Here is a 21,111-nt window from a genome sequence, read left to right as displayed (position 1 = left end):
CAGGTGTCCACTGAAGTTTGAGAGGGGCAAGGAGTCAATTTCAGAGGGAGGCACTTGCAGAGGAAAGAGATCGACCCCCCCCACTCTCTGCCTGGAGAAACATCTAGCCCTTAGAGAGTTGGAGGTAGCTGGGAGAAGGGCCCGAGAAGGAAGGTATTTTGGAAGAGAGCGCGAGATATAGTGTGGGCCCCGACCCCAGAAAGCCTTGTGGACAACGCAACGGGTCTTGAACTTGATCCTTGCAGCCACTGGGAGCCAATATTGAGATTTCAGGTTGGAGAGATACAATCCCTAGGTTTGAGGCAAAGGATATGTCTTACAGTCTTGTTCTGGATTAGTTGCAGAGGACGGAGAGTAGAGGAAAGCAGATTGAGAAAGAGGCTGTTGCTGTAGTCCAGCCTAGAGAGAAACAGGGCTATGGAGACAGTGCGCTTCTCGGGGGAAAGTGAGAAAAGGGAAGAGTCACTTTGAGGAGAAGCAGCTGGTAGTGGGACTTCTTGGTGATGTCTGAAATGTGAGGAGAGAAAGAGTGGTGTCGAAGAGGACACCAATGTTTTATGCCTCGCAGGAAGGCGAAGGAAGAGGGCACAAGGTGGGCAGCCAGAGTGAAAGAGGGAAAGCAGGGGCAGGTGTGTCAATATGGTCCATGAAGGAGCAGCGGAGCACCTGTTTGAGCGACACTTTCATAGATCAGACTTGTCTAGAAACTTTGTCAGGTGTGGTCAGAGAGAAAGAGGAGCAAGGAGGAGAGGTAGAGATGGCCAAAGGGGGGCAGAGAAAGGAAGAGGCGATAGAGGACAGATGTCCAGAGTTTTAGCAGAGAATTGAGAGACTAGAGCCATAAAGAGGATCTGGTAGGGAACAGGAGAATTAGGAAGTAGAGACCGCAACGGGATTGACCAGTTCCTTGCAGATTTTAAAGAGTTTGGCCGCGTTGTTAGAGGCTGCATAGACCCGGGCTTGAATGTGTACTCTTCTTGATGAGTATTATTGCTTCGACTGGCATTTTGGTGCAACCAGTCTAGGTAGGTCTAAATGTGGCCTGGTATGCTTTACTGTAATGTTATTACTTGTCTACACTGGTCTACATTCTGCAGCCAGTGGGACAAGTTTTCAATGTGGCATGGCATTTTTAATAGCAAAGCATTAATGTTCCTCTGCACAGTTGGTGACTTGCATGTATTGGATTTGTGTTACCCTACAAAAGACTCTGGCTTTTTAGCCAATTTTTCTCAGAAAGTGTGCTGTATTTTGCATGAAAAACATATTTATATCTTTCTCCTAGTACAGTGTGTGCAATACCCCTTCAGCAGCATGTTTGTGCAAGCGTGATAATCTAGGCCGGCCCAGAGTTCGGCACGACACATGATTTGTTGCAGAGTAAGGGGGGAGGGGGCTCAGCATGGCTCACAGGGGGGCCTCCACATTTTGTGTTGTGCCACTGGTCCTATTAGGTGTCTGGGCTGCCCTGGTCAGCCAAATTGTTATGTTCCATCCACATGTTAGCAGCTGCAGGACTGTCCAGAAAGTATGATTTGCCATTGTAAAGGATCTTCAGCCTTGCAGGGTATATGAGTATATATATGTGAGCCCCATCTGCCTCAGCCTCACCTTGATAGGCACACATTTGTTTCTGGCCCTCTGAACTGCAGGAGTGTAGTCGTGGTAAATGGCGATCATGGAGTTTCCACGTAGTATCTCGCCCTCTTCCTTAGAGTGCCATAAGATAACTTCCCTGTCGGAAGTTGAGGATCCTAGCAATCACTGGTCTATGGTGGGATCACGGGGGTGGCCTCCGATCCATCGGTGGGCTCGTTCGACTGCGAAACCCTGCGACAATTTACCTGGGCCAATATCTTGCAGTAGTAGGTTTTCATTGTAGGAGGTCGAGTCCGGGCCTTCAGTTCCCTCCGGTACTCCAAGCACACGTATTTTTTTTCCTATGTGACCTTCTCTAAGCATCCTCAGCATGGAACTCCAGCGTAGCATTCTGTCGTTGCAGCTACTTGACTCTCACCTCCAAGTCTTTAGTAGTGACCACTGTCTTTCAGAAGCGACTCGGCAGTGGTGACCCATTCAGATAACTGCCTTTGTTAGGGAGATTTCTCATTCTATGGCTAATTTCCCCTAACCTAGTGAGTCCCCCAACAGCTTTGCTTGATTTTTGGAGATTATATTTTCCACTTGGTAAGAGTGTGAGCCTTTTTCCCCACTCTTACATGCGTTTTGCCATGTGTATTTCTACTGTTTGTGTGATCTTGGGCTCTGGAGTACACGACTCCATGAGCCCCCACTTTTTGTGTGTGTGTTACACAGCACCTTCAGTGCAGTGACACAGGGTTGTCTGAGACTTTCCACTGACTCCATTTTTCTGGGGCCAACTACTGTCCCCCAGAAACAGGTAAAGTTGCCATTTCTATCCCTTGTTTTCTGTGCCTCTTAGCTTTGTTTTGCTCTTTTAACATTTAGACTTGGCTGGTGGCAGTGGCATCTACCCTAACTTTTCTACTGCGATTATATAATATAAACGTGGTACTGTTGCAGGCTATTATATTAGCCTCGAACATAAACCCGCTTGACCAAATAATCTTTCTTTTGGCTCCGGTCGGGTTTATTTGCCATTTCTTTTTGTTAAAGTTCTTCTTGTGTTTTACTTTGCGCGGCAAACCAGGTTTGCCTTGTTTGTACAGTCTTTTTACGGGCTTCCCCAAAGAAGCCCTGCTTTGGCGTCTAGGTGGGCTGAATGTGAGGGAGGGGTGTAGTCACCCCCTGCACAGGGTATCCTTGGAAACCCAAGTCACACTTTGTCAGGATTGGCTGAGGTGGTTGTCCGGGCCGGACAACCCCACTGCTGGGTGATTGACAGCCAGGCTGTGTGAATGGGGGATTTCCGCATAAAAGGCAGGACCCTTGGGCTGGAAGTCAAAGTCGCCACTGTAACTGCAAGGAACCGAAGAGAAGCAGAGAAGAAGACGGCTGCTGCAACTACCGAGTCCCGGTGAAGCCCTGCTGCAGTCCTGAGATATCTACCCTTCAACGACAAGAGAAGATCCAGTCCGGAGTCTTCTTCCCTTGAGCCTGGTGGGATCAACCAGCTAATCTTGCACAGGCAGAGGATCCTCTTCTTGGTCGAAACCACTGTACACAGCAGTAGTGGTCCGGACTGAAGAGCCTCATGTTTTAAAGGGGCGCACCTTTTATTCACAGTTGCTTTTTGCTGCTGCTGGCTTCATCCCTTGGTAGTGCAGATCGCTCCAGACGTCCCCCTTGTCTCCACGACTGAAGTCACAGGAACCGCGAGTCTGCAGGAACAACTGCCATAGCACCAGCTCTTCTTCACTTTGAATAAGGTAGTGTGTCCAACTTTGAGGAACTGGGGTGAACCCTTTTCTCCTCACTAAAGGCGTGTCCTTTTCTTCCTTCCCTCATATAACTTTTGCTTCCTCTTTTGACAATATCCAAGTACTCCTGGCAATCTCGAATCGTGAACTGTAATAACCGTGTGATCCTCAACAGGAACCCTGTTCCACTTGACATTGGCGCAGGCCTATTGACTTTTATTCACTTGTAGGAAAGTGTCCTCTGATTCAATCTGCCTTGAAAAAAGTATTGCCTAGGATTTTTATCCCCACTTCTTTTGTGTTGATTCAGGGGCGAAGTGTGTTTTAACTCCGGTAACATTTCTTCCCACAGGTACACGTATCTTTAGTAAAACCGAACTGTCATTACTATCAAAAAGTGATTGCATCTGTCTCCCTGGTAATGTCTTTGTTTCCCAACACCGGCCTGTCAAAACCAAAAGGTACTTACCTTGAATTGTGTTGCAAAGCGAATTGGTTGTGTGTAGTGTATTTCACGTGTGGGTTTAAATTAATAGAAGTGAAGTGTTTTGTGAACAGATGGTCTAGAAATAAGTGTACTTTTACTTTTCAACCAAAAACCTTGAGTCAGTGTTTGCTTGAGTCACAGTAATTGTAGTCCCTTGTGTAATCTCTACTACTGCACATTTGCTCTTGAGAGACGTCTGGCTGTTCTGCTACCACTTCAACAGTGTAGTACAGGCTTGTACCAAAGGTGAACTTGTATTACCACTTGTAGTCTTAATTGTGTGTAGTGGTCCCTAAGGGCACTGCACAGGATTCTGCCTAACAGTCTTGCCGGAGTAGTTGTACATCAACCTTTACTTCATCTATACTGTTCTCCGGGGAGGTCCATGCCCATCGCCTGAGGCACCCCTGTGCATTCATACCGGCACGCAAACAATCCCATGATGGTAGCTTATGGTGGAATATGAACGGAGCGCACCGCTGAAGTGCGATATGCAAGCTGGACTTGCACCCCCCCTGCAGACATTGCTAACTCGAGCCAGGGAGCAGCTCAAGAGCCGCTTATTCAAGAGTTTATTACCAGAGCCAGGGCCCCCCACGAGCGAAGAAGAGCGAGGGCCGGGACCACCGGTGCAAGTAGGGGAACACAGCGGGTATATCAATGGTGTTGTTGCCTGGCGATGCATCACTATAGCATTCATGTAGCTCCCATTCCGGGCCCAAATAGGAAGGCTCAGTTCAGGCGCCGCAGCACACCAACCCAGTAACAAAGCAGTGCTGCGGGCGGGCAGCGCCACAGCTTCTTGTTGGATGCGGGTAGCGCCGTTCCACATCCCAGCCCAATCTCCAATCCATGTAGAGTAGGATGTGTTCTCTGGCCCGCACCACTCACAGTTCTCACGTGTCGGCAAAAGGTTCTGCAGGGTCCCAGTGGATGATCCTCCACAGATTCAGGCTGGGTATCGGGTCACAAGGGAGCTGCCGGGTCTGTGTTGCATCCTCATTGGCAATTTCCTCATTCAGCTTTGTGGATTTGCGGTGGCCGCCATCTTGGGTTACCGGGGACTCTGCTGCCAGTGCAAGTTTCTCCACCGTGCCAGCACCGATTGAAGTCAGAAGGCGGATGGCCAGATAGCCGTCAGTTTCCCCTACACCAGGATATTTCTTTATGCGAGTTCGAGCATCGCTGTGAATCGATAAAGACAGGAACACAGCGGGAGGAGGTCTTGGTGTGTAGATGCACCGGGCATTTGAAGTTGTGAAATTTAACAAAGAATTTTTGATATTGTGACAAGATATCTGGCTGGGGATACACCAAGAAATCTGAAGAGTTCACAAGGGGATTCCAGATTAAAAGAGACACATCAGGGAATAACTAATGAGATTGTAAATTTCCTGTAATTTTATCCTGCATCATTGAGATGCTCCATTACCATGCATCAAAGTCCTCTGCATTGTAAAAGGATTGTACCACTGTTAAACATGTACTAACCAAGAGTAAGTATAACTAAACTTATGCTACGATACCCCAGGGTTTGGACGTACAACAAATGCAATAAATAAAATAAAAACCAAGGTATAAGAGGAGGTAAAGAGCACCTTATGTGGAATATCTCATTTTGATTAAGAACTTTTGTGAAACCAGAACAAAGTAACCAAGGAAGAGTTGAATGATATGGAATGTATTATCTGCATAAGAACTTACGAAAACTAAATTACCAACTGTGGCTTAAGAGAGAAATGTTTACCATCCTACCTAAATATCCAGGGGAAGGGAACCACCCTCTGGATTCAATGGTTTCTCCTTGGTAATTACTTTTCTGTTGGATGGCTTTATTTACTTTAATTATTAACACCTTTTGCCAGTCATAACAGTCAATTTCAAACCATGTAGTGTGGTGGCAGAATAGCTTTCAGTTGACTGCCAGAAATTAGTAAATTTTTAGCATTACATTTGGGAGGAGTTTGGATATGATACATGTACGGCTACTTCAGTTAATACTGAAGAGTGCGTCACAAATTGAACCTCAGCCATCACTCGGGGTGTATTCACAGGATGCTTTATGAGGAAGGTGGTGTACGCGGGATTGGTTTATAAAGCATCTAGCCATCTGAGAAGGTAAAATATTGGACCTTTAACTACATTTTCAAAAACAGATGTAGAACATTGTATGCACATTTGCAATTAAATGATTCAAAGAAGCACGGCTCTCAAAATGGTCTGCAAATCCAGTGTCACAAGTTACCTTTGGAAAATTTGATTAACTACCATTGAAACATGGCATAGGCAGAAAACATCACATACTGGCAACCTGACAATGGTCTTCAGTGAACTCAAAGCCACCCAGATTTTGCTCTCTTTTGTAACAGTCTTGCATCTTGCTATAAAACAATGAAAGTATCTTGCACCAAACTAAAATAAATTCACACTCCATGCGGTCATGGCTAGGAGAATATTTCCAGAAGAAACCGGTAATTTGGCGCTCGAGTATGATCAATCCTACCCTAAGTGGGAACAATTACTTCTGAGCCAACAAACTGCTCTGAGATGCTTGAAATTAACAAAATTGGTAATTGAGCACTAAAACAGAGGAAGAACTACACGCTCAATCATGACCTGTATAAATGAATACAAATGTATGCAGATGAACTGATGAAAAGGAAAGAACATGCCAAAGAGATACCAATCATTAGGATTAAGATGGCTGCATCGAGTTATGTAAAAACGCAAACAAGAAGTCAATTGTCCACACAAGACTCTTCCTACTCTCTCCTCACAGATTCTGGGGTAATTTCCAGAAGTTCAATGTTAAGAGCACAAGGAAAACTAGTTGAGTCTGAAAAGTACACAGAGACCTTGAATTTATCAAAGTTAGCACAAACTGGGACAACCATTGCTTCTTTACTCAAAAGACCTGGCAGATGCGGACATTCATCAGAAAAGTAAGAAAACGTTGTAGGAATTGATCAGACAGAATGCTTTGCGAAAAAGGTCAATGTTTTTAATAAAGGCCTATCCTACAGTTATAGTCATAAAATATCCATAACTTTAGCACGCTAGCAGAGCTCCATCTCTTACACAATACTACATCAAATCTTAGTACCTTTCATTCCCCACAAGGGGTGACAAAATATGAAGAATTCAAATCCAGGATTCAAGGATCCGGATCTAGTCTAGGACTCAGTCCACAAAACAGCATTTGGTAACATCTAGGTGAGGCAAACAGTTAGATTAAGGCTACCAAGAGGATTTACTTCCAGGTACTACCAGTTCCTGCCCTTCCTGTAAACTCTAGCCCCGTCCCCTTTTTTGCACAATACTCTTTTGCTTGGTAGGTTAGTGCTACAGAAATCCAATGCATACACACATTTGAACAATGCTTTGGATACCCAAAAGGGGGAGTCATGTAAGCAGTATTAGACCACCCTAGTGGGGTTTCTGCATATGTATTATAACACGGAAACATTGCTGCACCTTCCCTGAGCTGCCCGCACCCAAACCTGCATGGCAACAGTTAATCTTTGTTGCATCCTTTACGTGGGCCCGACCCCTCATGGAAGCAATCGCGCTAATTCCTTTGTTGTCGGGGAGACCGCACTCTGCTACAACACTGCAGTGCTGCAGAAACGGCTAGAAAGAAAGTGAAGTCTAAATTTTTTAACATTATATTAAAACGGTTAGCTGCCAACGTTATCCCTGCATTCGCCAGCCTGTTCAATAGTAGTGAAGCACTGTTTACAGCTGCAGTGAATAGCCCCATTTGAATAGTAAGCTAATTTGTCTTTTTTCTATTTTCATGAAATACTGAATGTGTTCTGATAGCTCCCTCATACCTTGTTTAAGACCCGAAAGACGCTTGGGCCTTCAACTCGGTCTTCATTTCCCATAATGCTCGGGGCGGCACACGCTGCAGTTCTATAAGCTATAGTAAACCACTCCAGGATTCATATTTGTGGATTTGCACGGACTTAACATATGCAAGAAAATAAGTCTTCTATAATGAAACAAATCAGGAGCAATTGGACAGCTGAAATCCTAAAATAAATCTCATATGCTCACTAAAAGCATCTACAGAAGAGCTCAATTTTTCAGAAAAAGAAATAATACACCCAAATAGACAAGACACGTGCAAATTTCCTAAAGACACTTCACAATTTCACATGAAAAACACTTAGCGGAGGAATGTTTCGGTACTTACCAAACAATGGCGAACAAGCTTCATCGTTTCAATCCATGGTTTCTGCTCGTATTTCAAATGCAGTTTTTCTAATAGCTCATCTGCTGGAAGATCTGGAAAGGTTAAAGAAAGACTGAGCCAGCACATTCTAAAGCACGTACTAACATTATATGGTAGTAACGTGCGCTGCGCTTTGTGGAGTATGAGCTCAAATATGCATCATGTTATTTCCATACGAGGGATAAATGAACTGACTGAATGGCTCCCTACCCACTCATCAATGTTGCCATTACACCACAAAAGGTTGGTCACTTCGAACAGGCCACCATGCTCCCATTTAAATGAGGTCCCCCCCTCTTATGCTGCATGTACCAAGTGTTAAGATGCATTTCTGAACTCTGACCTGGTGGGATGAGCTTCAGAAGGCCAGCCTAGTTTCTTGGAACAGGGTAACCTTCTGGACAAGCCAGACCAATCAAGGCAGTAGTCAAGACTAGGTCTCAGGAGGGGTGGGGGTGACTGAAAGACCTCAATGAGCACACAAAGTAAAGGACACTTACAAATCACTCCCAGACAGAGATCTCTATATATGAAAAACAAAAACGAACTGCAAGATAGTTCACAGCGGCACTCCTCCATCTTTCACTCCAAAAAGTGCACCACACTTCGGTGCCTTCTCCATTATAAAACGTCCTTTATTCTTTGTGTGGACAGCCGAGAGTACACCCGTGAATAAAATCACAATAACGCGTTTCACCCCAAACTGGGCTTCGTCGAATACATATCAAAAATACAAATACATTTATTTCAAGGCCTTTGCAATTCAACACATAGTAGAAAAAAAAAATCACAGTAATACTATCAAACCAACACAATCCCATCTATAAACATATATACAAGGCCAATGGGGTCTAAAGGGTGAATGCACGTCCACAACCTAAACAGGGAAGGAAACAGGCAGTGCAAATAGTATTTAGTCCCTTCTACATCAAACAAAGTTTTAACTGAAAGGCAGTCCAGTCCCTAAGATGATAGGAGCCAAATGCTCAAATGTACTTGCGAGGTGTACGCACGCGGTAGTTCAAATGGGCAAAATAGGGCCTTTTGTAGGGGCTGTAGCAGCTCAGGAAGGTAGGTGAGGTGATGTAGAATAGGTTCCCACTATTCACGGAGGGCCTCCACTTGAAGGCAGAGTCGATTCCAAGAGTTGGGAATAGTTTGCTAGTTCACTCCGGGCCAAACTGCGTCTGTCGAGTCCACTTCAGTTGCAGGTTCGACTGGGGCAATTTCGCGGCTATGTGGCTTTCGGCGACAAAGGTACAGTGTTGATTCCCACACGGGACAGTAGCGTTCTCTCTGCTCCTGGTGGATGGATCAGGCCAGTTCTGCTGCAGCAGGCTTCAGGGCATAGAGGACCACAGTCACAACGAACTTGCAAAGTTCGTCACCACGGCTTCGCAAGACGGCAACCGCATATACTCCGGTTTTGGGCGCACTGACTTTACTCCAGACCTGGGAACGCCAAGTGTACGAGATTCGGTATGAGAGTGCCGTGAACACAGAGCTTGCGATATGCCAAGTTTCAAGGGCCTCCTCGAAACAGCGGTGGGATGAGAGCAAAATGTCTGCGCAAGCTGGTCAGTCCACTGGATGGCCCAGGGACACTTCTAAAAAGGCTTACTTGCAGGTTAAGATGAAGGTCCTGATAATAGTTGATCCCACTATTCCAATGGGTCGAAGTGTATTCGCAGATCTTCTAGGACAATCGGATGCAGAGGGGTCCAGCGGTACAACAGCGGGCTCAGGGTGCCAAACCTTCCAGCGGGTCACCAGTGGTTCCTCGACTCAGCTTCTTAGTTTCAGGATTCTTGGATCCTATCCTTCGTTCAGTGAGAACTCCAGAGATCGACATGGCATGGTGGAGCCTTCTCTTATCCAGAATCTCCTTCCCGCCAAAACGAAGAGGACCCAATGGGAGATCTGCTCACATACAAGCACACCATACATGGACCACAGCGGTCCCAGCCATTCACAGCACTCCACACTCTATGGCATCCAGGATGTGTATTGGAATGAGACGGTCCAGCCTACATCCTGGGGCGCACACAAGGCATGCAGAAGCCTGCGAAAGCTTGGCGCTTTGCAGTAAAGTGCATGCCCAAATAAGGACTGACCCGGGTCGGCTCAACCTGGGGAAGGTGAAGGGGCAAGATGGCCAAAGGACAGGACAAAGAAACCTCCTGGCGTGGCCATTTTGGAGCCATGCCACCTATCCGTTCTAAACGCAGTAATCGCGGTTCACCTGGCAAGAAAGGGTTAACAATATGTGAAAAGTTAAGATGCCACCAAGCCTGTCCAAGGCACATATGCACTGCTCCTAAAATAATGCTCTGAGAGTTATTAGGGCCTTTAAAAATTACAGGAAGACCCAAGTGCACTATACTGGAAGGTATGTTGTGCACGTGCAACATGTTGCAGAAAGGTTGCAACAATGACAAGGACTAAGGGAAACATCTCCCAGATCGGACTGTCTTAAGGGAATGTCAGTTTCGCCATAACAAGTGAGTGAAAAGCCCAGAGGAGTGCATCAGAAGGCTGTGCTCCTCTGGCAAAGTCAGACTATGGTGTTCAGAATCAGCAAATTGTTGGGGAGCGGGGTGGGTGGGGGGGGAGCGGGGTGGGTGGGGGGCAAGGGGGAGATCACAACTGGAGGGAAAATTACACATAAAATGGAAATCTTTCCTAACACCAGGTAACCATTTCTGGAGGTTGCACAGTAGCTTGGTCAAGTGAGCCTTTTGAACCGGTGCAATGCTAGGATAAACAGACATCAACTTGCAGTTCAACTGCATTTGATTGAATGAATGTTCAAAGGACGGGTGCCTCAGTTAGCGAGGGAACCTGATCCTAAACGATTCCCCACAAAGTACACTACATATCTGATTAGATTGAGAGTACACCAAAGTGAAAACTTGGGTTAGCTGCAGTTTCGTATTGTGTACTTCGCATTCTTTGCAGAGAAGGTAACGAAGCCCTGAGCAACATCACGGTTTCAATCTTCTATATTATTTCCCATTGCATCAAAGAAGTGAAAGGTTTGGCGATAGTGGGCATAGTGCCCTTCCAATTCCACCCTTTCCGTTGGAGTACAGAAATATGTTTTTCAATAACATTTTCTTTGAAGGTAAATTTACAAGAAGCCCTTGCCCGCCGGGTCAGGCTCAGCTCCTTTAGAAACCGGAAATGTCTGAAAAGTGCAGAGTGTACATGTTGGTCCTGCCGTCCCCTTTTTGTCACACAGCCTCACTATTATACCTGGTTGGTTTAGCGGTTCTTGCATCGCATTTACTATTGTACTTAGTCACCCAGTATGGGCACCCTCCCGACAAATCCATGCACGTTTACAGTGTTTCTTGTCCAAGGTATTCTCGCGGGCCACATGAATAGAAGTGTTCAACATGGAGTCAGAAGTGCTAACTGATGTTCAGACTCCACGCCATTCTTCTTGGCCCATCTGCATAGAAATTCAAGTGACAGTACTGTACTACTGTGGGACCACTCTGGCCAATAAGACCTGTTATTATAACATTACAAATATATACATTCTGGAGAACATTTTGTGCAGCCCCATTAAAAATAAAGGAACTGTGGTGACAAGTGGAGTATGTTCCAAGCAAAAGTAAAACAGCCCTGATGGAGCACTGGTACCATCCCAAAAGGTATAGCAGAACAGCTCTCAAGTGATAGTAGCTTGTCACATCCTACCAGTGTGCAAAACTCCTCCTCGGGAGGCTTAAGCAGGAATTGAGACTCCCTGGCCATTCAGTCCTTTTCCTCTCTGAAGGCTAGTAGCACGAGAACTCTATACTCTTCATGTGCAATATTACAAAAACACATCTTCATAATTCACACAAACATGTTTTTCATGCTAAAAAGCCAGACCTATTGGCATTAGAATTCTTCTGATCAGGTCGTCGATATGTGGCTCCTGGATCCAGCGGCTGCAATGCTGTCTGTTGAGCTTGGGAGCTTGGGCTTTGGCGAACAGAACATGGTGGTTGCAACATCCACTGGCATGATTATCTTGGGGCTAAATGTGGATTACATGAGGTCTTGTAATGCCCAACGTGATGGTGTGCCTCAATGGAACAGACCTTTTGCATTAAATGAGGGAGTACTTGGCGTGTTTGTTTAGGCAGTTTCCATTATTATACATTTTATGTGCATCGAGGCACAGCAGTACATCAGGAGAATGATAAAGTTCAGTGGACTGTCTACAAATGCATGTGTGTCTTTATGGGTGATCACGGAAGGTTTTGCATTTACCACTTCAACATCTGCAACAATGATCTATTGGGTGTGCGGCTTTGTGCAGTTTTGCAGTCCTGTGGAGTCTGCTCTTTCTGCCTATTCACTTGGAGGTGTGTGCAGCCTAAATCCTGCACTCGTTGCGGTACTAGTGCAGTGTGTGGCTGCATGCCGTTTTGCAGGTCTGCGGTTCTACGTTGTGCTCAACTTGGTCGTTGGTCACTTTTCCATCTGCCTGCACTCCAACTTTATAAGTACGATCTGAATTTGTTGCTCGTGGCTTGTGAATCCATAGTTGTGTGCCCTATTGGGAGGGGAGGAGATTGATGTCTATACTTCTGCCCAGTTTGCTTTGGATTCTCTATATTGAGTTTTCACTTTTCCAGCAACAACGCTGAAGCAATGACCTGCCGGAGCCTCCGCAGCACGTCTGTACAAGGGCTGCCCCCATCACTAACCAGGCTTAATGGCCAACCGAGTCCTGACTGTTTTTTCACTTGACGAGGTTTCGGATCAAGCTTGTATTACTTGTGCGGACAAACTCTAGTAGACTCTGACCATTGTTATGTCCCTGTGAAAGACACTAGTCAACCAACTCAGGCTTACGTCAACTTGGGGAATTTAAACAGGGGCACCCTGTCTTGACCTGAAAATTACGGATCTGTTCCCAGTCCACAACTATGGTACGACTGAAGGAGCCATTGACCCTGCTTTTAGCGCAGGCTTAACTAAGGAACTTTCCAGCTCAATTTCAATGGTTTTGGTCCCCAAGCAAGAATCAGTGGTTAGAGCTTTAACAGGACCTATTCCTCCAGTACCCTCCCTCGTTTCTTCTTCCACTGTGTCCTTGATTCAGGCGCAGCCTTTTGCGCCCCACTCAATAACTATTGGTTCATTCGCCTCCAGTTCCCCCTTGTTGGCCACGTAACTGGAGTGTTTCGGGGGAGCATGGACTGATCGTTTTGAATGCGGTAACAGTGAAACAGTGCCAAACATCTCCACCAGGCTTTCTGAAGCGTGCTCTCAACATAATTCTGGCTCAGAACAGTGGGTTTGGAACTGGACATTTTGAGTGGAGACCCTTCTGACGAATGTGCCCAGCGTGCTACTCTTTCAGGACTCTCGCCACTTTGCTCAAACACCCCGGTCCAACGGCCTATTAACATCTGATGTAGTTCCTACTGCTCACTCACCTGCTTACTGCTCACTCACCTGCTTTGCCAGCGCTGGCCAAAGTGAGAGGTTCCTCTGCAGCCATGTTTAATATTTTAGAAATATTACTTTTGAACCTTATAGCTAAATGGGAAGCTATTACTGCAAAAGACTATGGATACTCTTGATGCCCTTTTTAACTCATAAAATCTTATGTAACGTGTATGGATGAGGTTCGCACTCTGTTTCATTAACTGCTTCGCTTTCTGATCGATTGCACACCAAGAATATTAATAACAATGTATCAGAAGGTAACGTGTGGACGCCGTCTCGACACCCTGGCTTCCTTGGCAATGGAGACTCGCCACAAGGAGACAAGAGCAAAGTGTCCTAGCCTACCAAAGCCTTCATTCCTGATGCGTCCGTAGCACTGCACCATTTTTCAAAACTTTGCCACCAAAAGGATCTTCGCAAGTCCACCTACGGAGGTACCATTGTGAAACTGGGCCACTTTACTGATGAAGAAATTACAAATCTGATCTCTATTTTCCTTTGTCTTCTCCTGTTTCTTTAACTAATTGTATTGCCAAAACCAGCTCCCAGCAGATAGCTTCATCTTTTAAGTCTTCTGCACCTTCGCTAAAGTGCAGCGGAAAAAGTGTACGGTTTCCCCCTTCTCATTCGTCAAAGAGCAATTCTAAAGCTATAGTAGTAAAACATTAATCTATATATAATTTGGAATCCCTACTTGGCACGCAGACTGATCCTAATTTATTGGAAACCGTGAGGATTACAAGCAACGCCTCTGCACAGATTGATTTTGGTGATGCCCCAGGTGTGTCTACCCTTGCTGTCGCAACTACCCAGCCTGCTCCTATTCCTTTACCATCCTTGAGGCCAACTCAGCATGCCTTGATAAACTGACCCGGGTCACGTTTCAACAAGGGCTACACCCATTGTAACAACTCTTCCTTTTAAATCTAAAATTAAGGCACTCCAAACACAAAGTTTATTTAATAATGGAAGCAGTTTAAAAATAAAAGAAATAAAGTATACATATATATTTTTTTAATCAAGCTCGTTTACTAGATTTTATAGCATTATTCCTCTTCATTTATTTTTACAAAGTGGTGATATATGTCTGCTATGCTACTTCACTTATTTTTTTGCGGATAGCACTTTGATGTATATCATGGACCATTGCGCACTCATTAACCGTTTGTGTTATGAATGCACAATTGAAATGATATTTCAAGTGTTTCGGAGCGTGACCAGGCAAAAAGGGATGGGACAAGGGAGAACAAAAAAAATAAAAGCGCGATCTTGCTAGGCCCAGTGACATCTAAGAAAGCACAAGTGCATGGAAAAGGGAAAAGGAGGAAGTGCATGAGGGGTAGGCAAAGGTGCAGAGGAGAGAAAACAGAATATTAAATAAAATAATGGCGATAACACCATGGCAGTGCAGCCAGCAAGTGGCCGGTGAACGTTGGTCAGATAAGGTATATCTGAGAAGTGCAGAAGAAAAGTGGGAGGGGGACAGTATGGGTACAGATACAGAACCTTAGTGCAGAGGGAGGCCTGGAGGCAGTGCAGGAGGGTGGCAGGGTGAGCAGGTACCTGGGCCAGAATGATAGAGGGTGGCCAGGTGCACAATGCCAAGAGAAGAAACGATCAACAGGGGACAAGGGGGGCAAAGAGGGAAGGTCTTGAGATGCTTCCGGAACCAGAGATGGTTTTCCTCAAGTTTCAAGGTGGCCAGGAGGCTGTTCCAAAGGGAGGCACAAGCACAAGACGGATCTACCCCCAGCTCGTTTCTTTTCAAAACGACTAACCCTGAGGGAGTTAGAAGTAGAGCAGCGAAAGGCTCGAGAGGGGAGATATTTACGGATGGAGTGTTGACGGTATTTTGGACCCAAGCCCCAGAAAGCCTTGTGGACAATGCATAGGGTTTTAAATATAATCCTTGCATCCACTTGGAGCCAATGAAGGGATTTCAGGGCTGAGATACACAATCCCAGGGCTTGAGGCCAAGGACAAGACTTGCAGTCCTGTTCTGGATTAGTTGTAAAGGGCAGAGAGTGGAGACAGGTATATTTAGAAAGAGGCCGTTACAGTAGTCCAAACTAGAGAGAACCAGAGCTTGGGAGATGGTGAGCTTCTGAGCGAAGGAGAGGAAAGGCAGAGTACCTCTAAGGAGGTGCAATAAAAAGTTTGACTTTTGAAGACGTCAAAGATGTGCGCAGAGAAGGAAAGTGAAAGATGACCAAGGTTCTTGGCCTCGCAGGTGGGGGTAGGAGAAAGGCCAAGGGAGGCCAGTCAGAGAGTGAGAGGAAAGGATGGAGATGGTGTACCAATAAGGAGGATGTCAGTCTTGTTGGCATTTAGACAAAGATAGTTGGCGGCACAGCAATTTTGAATGACGATTAGACAATCAGAGAGGTGGGAAGGAGAGGAGGAGGCTGAAGGAAGCCTGAAAATGAGTTGGGTGTCATCAACATAGCACTGGCAAGTTGAGCAGAAAATGGAGATGCAGTATGCGATAGTTGCCAGATATTGGTTGAAAAGCAAGGGCGAGAGGTTAGACCCATGGGGGACACCACACGTGGAGAGGGAGATCGAAAGGACCCAAGTTGTACCTGGGAGGGTCGATCAGAGAGGAAAGAGGTCAGCCAGGCCAGAGCCTGATCAGTGATACCGATTTGTCATGGAGACGATTGAGCAGGGTGGTATGGTTGACCATGGTGAATGCAGAGGCGAGATCAAGTAAGAAGAGGACAGAGAGAATGTTAGAATCGAGGTTAGAGAGCAGGTCTTCGCGGATGTTCAGGAGAGCAGTTTCCGTTCTTCTGGCAGCTCTGAAGTCAGATTGGTGGTCTTGAAGGGAGCCAACAGAGTCAGAACGAAGATTAAGTTGAGAGCTGGCCAGCTTGTGCACGAGCAAAAAGGGAGTAATGGAAATTGGGCGGTAGTTTGCCGGACATCATGGATAAGCAGTGGATTTCTTGGAGAGGATGCACAAGGGAGTATTTAAGAGGGGAGGGGAAAGAGCCAGAGGCAAAGGAGAGGTTGCAGAAATCGGCAAGGCCCGGAGCAAGGGTGACAATGTGGTCCTTAATGGTTTTAGAGGAACAGGGATGGACCTGTTTTGATGAGGTTTTCATAGATCGGACTTGTCTAGCTACTTCATCATGGGAGAAAAGAGGAAAGGAGGACAAAGGGAGAGGGGGGTAGCTGAGGGAGGGTCAGCAAGGTGAGAAGGAGGGAGGAGGACGGGGGAACAGAGGAGAGGGTGGACAGGATGTCCTGGGTTTTAGAGAAAGTAAGAGGCAAGGGCTTTGCAAAGAGCCTGGGTTGCGAGAGGAGGGGGTTAAGACTGCAGCAGGGTTGGCCAGCTCCTTGCAGATTTTGAAGAGTTCGGCCGAATTGTTAGATGCCGCAGAGACACAGGCTTGTATGTGGATTCTCTTCTTAGTGCGACAACGAGTCGGTATTGCCTTTAGAGCAAGTGGCAGGCCAGTTTGTCAGAGGAGGAGCAAGAAGTCCTCCATTTCCTCTCCTTTGCCCTACACTTCCATTTAAGTGTAGCTAGGTCAGAGTCATACCAAGAATTGCACTTGGATTTGGACTTCAAACGGATCCTCATGACAGGGGCAAGAGTATCAAGAGTATGAGAAATATAGAAGACAGATGGATGTGTCAGGGTGCAAGTCAGCCTGGGGTAGAGGAGGGGGCGGGTGGGGGGGGGGGGGGGAGGTTGCTGCAAATGCCTCGCTTCATGGGACGAATATCCAAGAAGGTGGGTGGCAATCTAGTAGTGAACCTGGCTCGGGGGGGGGGGGGGAAAATGGAGGAGAGGAGGCAGTGATCACCCCAGGTGAGAGGAGTGGTAATGAGGGTTATAGAGGGCGAGGCCGGATGAGATCAAGACATCAAGTGTGTGCCCAGCAGAGTGAGTCGGGCCGGAGGGAAGGGGAGCGAGGGAGAGTGAATTGCGGAGGTCGCGAAAGAGTACAGATGGTCCTGCGAGGGGAACTCAAGGACATTCTGGCACAAGTCGTCAATCCACCAGACGATTGCGTGGACTCCATCGACCTAGCCATCCAACTCTATCAACGACTACAACCACGAAGAGACGACCGCGCACGTTCTGAAGGCAGAACGTTCTACGTGCAAACCAAGGAGGCACCCATTTGTCAGTCCACGGAAACACACCCCAAACCCATGCAACTAGGCGGAGTCCGAGTGTAGCGGAGGTCCCAGACATGGCCTGCACTCCTGCCACCCGTTTCGAGGTACCAGGAACATACTCGCCAAGGTATGTGACGTATGAGGAGCAGATGAACCAACAGAGCTGCACTTGGACTCTGCCCAGTGCACATCAGAAGAGCAATACCTGTTGAAGCACCCATAACCAGACAACCATGGGCTGCACGGTACCCTCTTAGGACAATCGTACCAGCAGCTGACATGAAATGAAGAGTACCTACAGACTGTCCACGAAGAGACCCAAAGAGCCTTAATGGACTGCCAGTGGTAATGACACGAGGGCCCGGACAGACTCACGGATGAACGAAAACCAAAGATAACAGGCCAGTGCGAGTAGCTATGAAAATAGATGTAATGGGCACAGAAGAGGAGATGATGTTGAAATAAGGAAACATTGCTGTGAAACAAAATAGAAGTATCCAACCAGCTAACGCGTGTAAATAGGCTTGGAACGCAAGAAGCTAAGAAAACGATACTGCTTGCAATGCTTAGTAGAATAGACTCAATTGTGTAAAACAGAAGTATGCCCAGGCGGCCAGAGGCCTACCAGGCCAGGATTCATATCCCAGCTAAAGCCAGAAGGAAGAGCGGAATTGAAACTTAGCAAAGAAGCAGCTCATGCCTGGGAATTCGAGGTCAACCTAAGGACGGGAGGAGAGCAGCAACTCTGAAGAATCGATACTTCAGAACATACCAGCCTGCCCCGTGAAGGTCAAGATAAGGGAGCCCAGGCAGGTAGCGAGGCCGAGGGAGAATTAAATACACTAAAAGCTGGAAATTGAAGCAGATTCACGGTGAACAGACGTGACCAGCCAGACGCAAAGAGTTACCAACGTCTGATGTCACCCAGAACCAAGGATGCCATAACTTTTCCAGATAAGAGGCAGATAAGAGTTTCGAGGCCATCCTCAGCCAACTAATTGACACATAGCCCTAAAAGTACTGATTGATGGAAGGGAGGCAGGGTGAATCTTGGGGCACTAGGCACATGGGTGTCCATTCTGCATGCTGCTAATTAAAGTGGAGATTTATATCTAGGGGTATAACCTACCCAATCACAAAGGACCACGTAATCTAGGGTCATATAGCTTGTAGAGCCAATAAGAAGCCGTAGTTGTATTGACGTCTATCACGAATGATGTAGAGGGATGGATGTAGACGCCCACCCCATAAGAGTTATCCAATCCGCATGCTCTATTACCATATACAGATATAGCACGTATACTTAAGTTACCTTTTCCAACCAATAATATTGCATGACGAACATGTAGAGTTTGACGTCAATGATGACGAGTTTTGACTATAACTATTGCTGTCTGAATGTTAGAATGCGGGAGTTGAAGCGAGACAGGCGATCGTGACACTGTTGATTACCATTTGTTTCCCTGTTTTTTGTACTTGTCATTAAACGGACAAGAGAAAGAGAATCCTGCACCCCAACCTCCTCAAGGTGCAGCTATCTTGTCTTACAGGTACTCGAGGGTGAGCTCTGACCTATGGGCTCGTCGGAACACGCTCCGCCCTCTTGTACACGAGGTCCTCTCACCAAAGCAGAATGAGAGAAGACAAGAACAGTTGTGCCTGTACTGGGGCCAATCTGGCCATTTCCTTTGTAACTGTCCTCGGAAAACTGTAGCAGCCATAGATGGGGACAAAGAAGCAACCGAAGTGGAAAACTCCAACGACCGACAGATATATAGGTCGGTTTGTCGAGTGCAACCAAGAACCACCTGACCTCACATTTTGCCATCCCGGTAATCATCATAGACCAACAATCTCCCTCCAAGCTACATGCTCTTGAAGCATTCATAGATAGTGGAGCCATCGGAAACTACAAGGACTTGGAAACAGCAGGCAGGATCGGATTGCCAATTCACTCAAAAGATACCATAGACAATGTAACTGCCGTAGACTGATTGTTACTTTCTGGCCGAGTTACCCAATGCACAACTATAGTCGCTCTGCTCTGTCAACACGGGCATTAAGAGGACATTTCGTTTGACCTTATCTCAGCCCCTCAATTCCAGTTGATCCTGGTTATTGTCATGATGCCTACCTCCAAGGAGCCAGGCCGGGCCCAGCAACCCCAGAGGCAGACATCATTTTCCCCAGGGAAGTCTCAGCGGGCCCAAGTCGGGGCCCTTTGGACTCAGTCCTGGCGCCTTAGGCGCCAGGCTCATAGAAGAGGATATGTGTTTAAGTGCTTGGGTGCACACTTACCTGATGCAGACCTTGCTGCTTCATCCAGGCCCTCTTGAGGCCTGAATGGGACTACTTTACCTGTAGGACTACTTCACCACCCGGGTGTGGTCAGGGAAGGATACATACCTGATTGGTGGAAGGATACATACCAGGAACTTCTTCCAAGGCTATTTAAACCCCACCCGAACAGCTACACGTGCTTCGCGTTGTTCTGCACCTAGCAGCTGGACGCTCACCGTGTCAGCTCCTGCATCCTGACTTCAGCCACGCCTGCCAGCACCCTGGAACACCTGCAAGGGGAGAAAGGAAGAGAATAGGAGAAGAAAAGCCCTTACCTGCTAAATCTGCATCCCGGAGTCATTTCTCCAACGGCCCTGAAAAGGAAGACATCATTTTAAAGGCATTTTGTTTCGATCGCTGCAGCGCTGCATTTTACTCACCTTTGCAAGGCGCTTCCATCTTCAGCAGCGATCTTCCGGATTCAGCTATGCCCCGGCGCCTAGAGGAAAAAAGACAAGAACAAAGGTGAGAGGGAGAAAAGGAATAAGGAAAGCTCAGTTTCCTTTTAAGTCTTACCTGTTGGATTATTCCCGACGCATTTCGGGTCCTGCCGCTTCCTGGCATCTCCGGACCCCGGCCCCTATGGGGAAAAAAGACAAAGACATTGAATGAGCGAATGCAAAGACATTACCTGAGCGCTCATCCAGAACTGTTTCACTTCGGGTCGGCGCCATATCTCCGGCACTCCGAACCCCGGCCCCTAAGGGGAAAAAGACATAAGCATTAGCGCTTGCTGCAATTAGACAACGAACATTATTATTAAGCTTGAACTTTTGAACAGAACTTCTACAGCGCCTTACCTGAACAGTCAAGCTTACCTTAACTCCCATCAATCCTCAATCCAGTGAAGTAACTGGGTTTCAACGCGCCCCTGCATCAGAAGCAGGATGGAGAGCTCATCCTTCCAAACCCTAAGGTGAGGCTTCACGGGGAATCGTGGAGGAAGTATCGTGGAGGGTTGGAAGGGAGTGGGAGGCTTGAGCATTGTTCCACAGTTGGTAATACTCCCTTTTCACGCACAGGAGGGTATCCAACGAGCCAGGGAAGCCAGAATAGAGGGGCCCTTCCTGTCCATAGAAACACATAATCCGAGAACAGACTGGCGAGCAAAGAAGATA

General features: G+C 46.8%; 1 protein-coding gene across 1 annotated transcript in view; it reads right to left on the bottom strand.

Moving 5' to 3' along the window:
• The window catches only part of LOC138481718 (mediator of RNA polymerase II transcription subunit 1-like), a 1,164,040-nt gene that overhangs the window by 1,079,823 nt on the left and 63,106 nt on the right, over window positions 1–21,111 (bottom strand). Inside the window, exon 2 of the mRNA XM_069613834.1 lies at window positions 8,027–8,118. Within this exon, the coding sequence (XP_069469935.1) occupies window positions 8,027–8,118 (92 nt within the window). The remainder of the gene's footprint in view (window positions 1–8,026; window positions 8,119–21,111) is intronic.

Source organism: Ambystoma mexicanum, chromosome 5p (assembly GCF_040938575.1).
Source record: "Ambystoma mexicanum isolate Mex_15411 chromosome 5p, UKY_AmexF1_1, whole genome shotgun sequence".
Classification (NCBI taxonomy): Eukaryota; Metazoa; Chordata; class Amphibia; order Caudata; family Ambystomatidae; genus Ambystoma; species Ambystoma mexicanum.
This window is presented reverse-complemented; position numbering and strand designations above follow the sequence as displayed.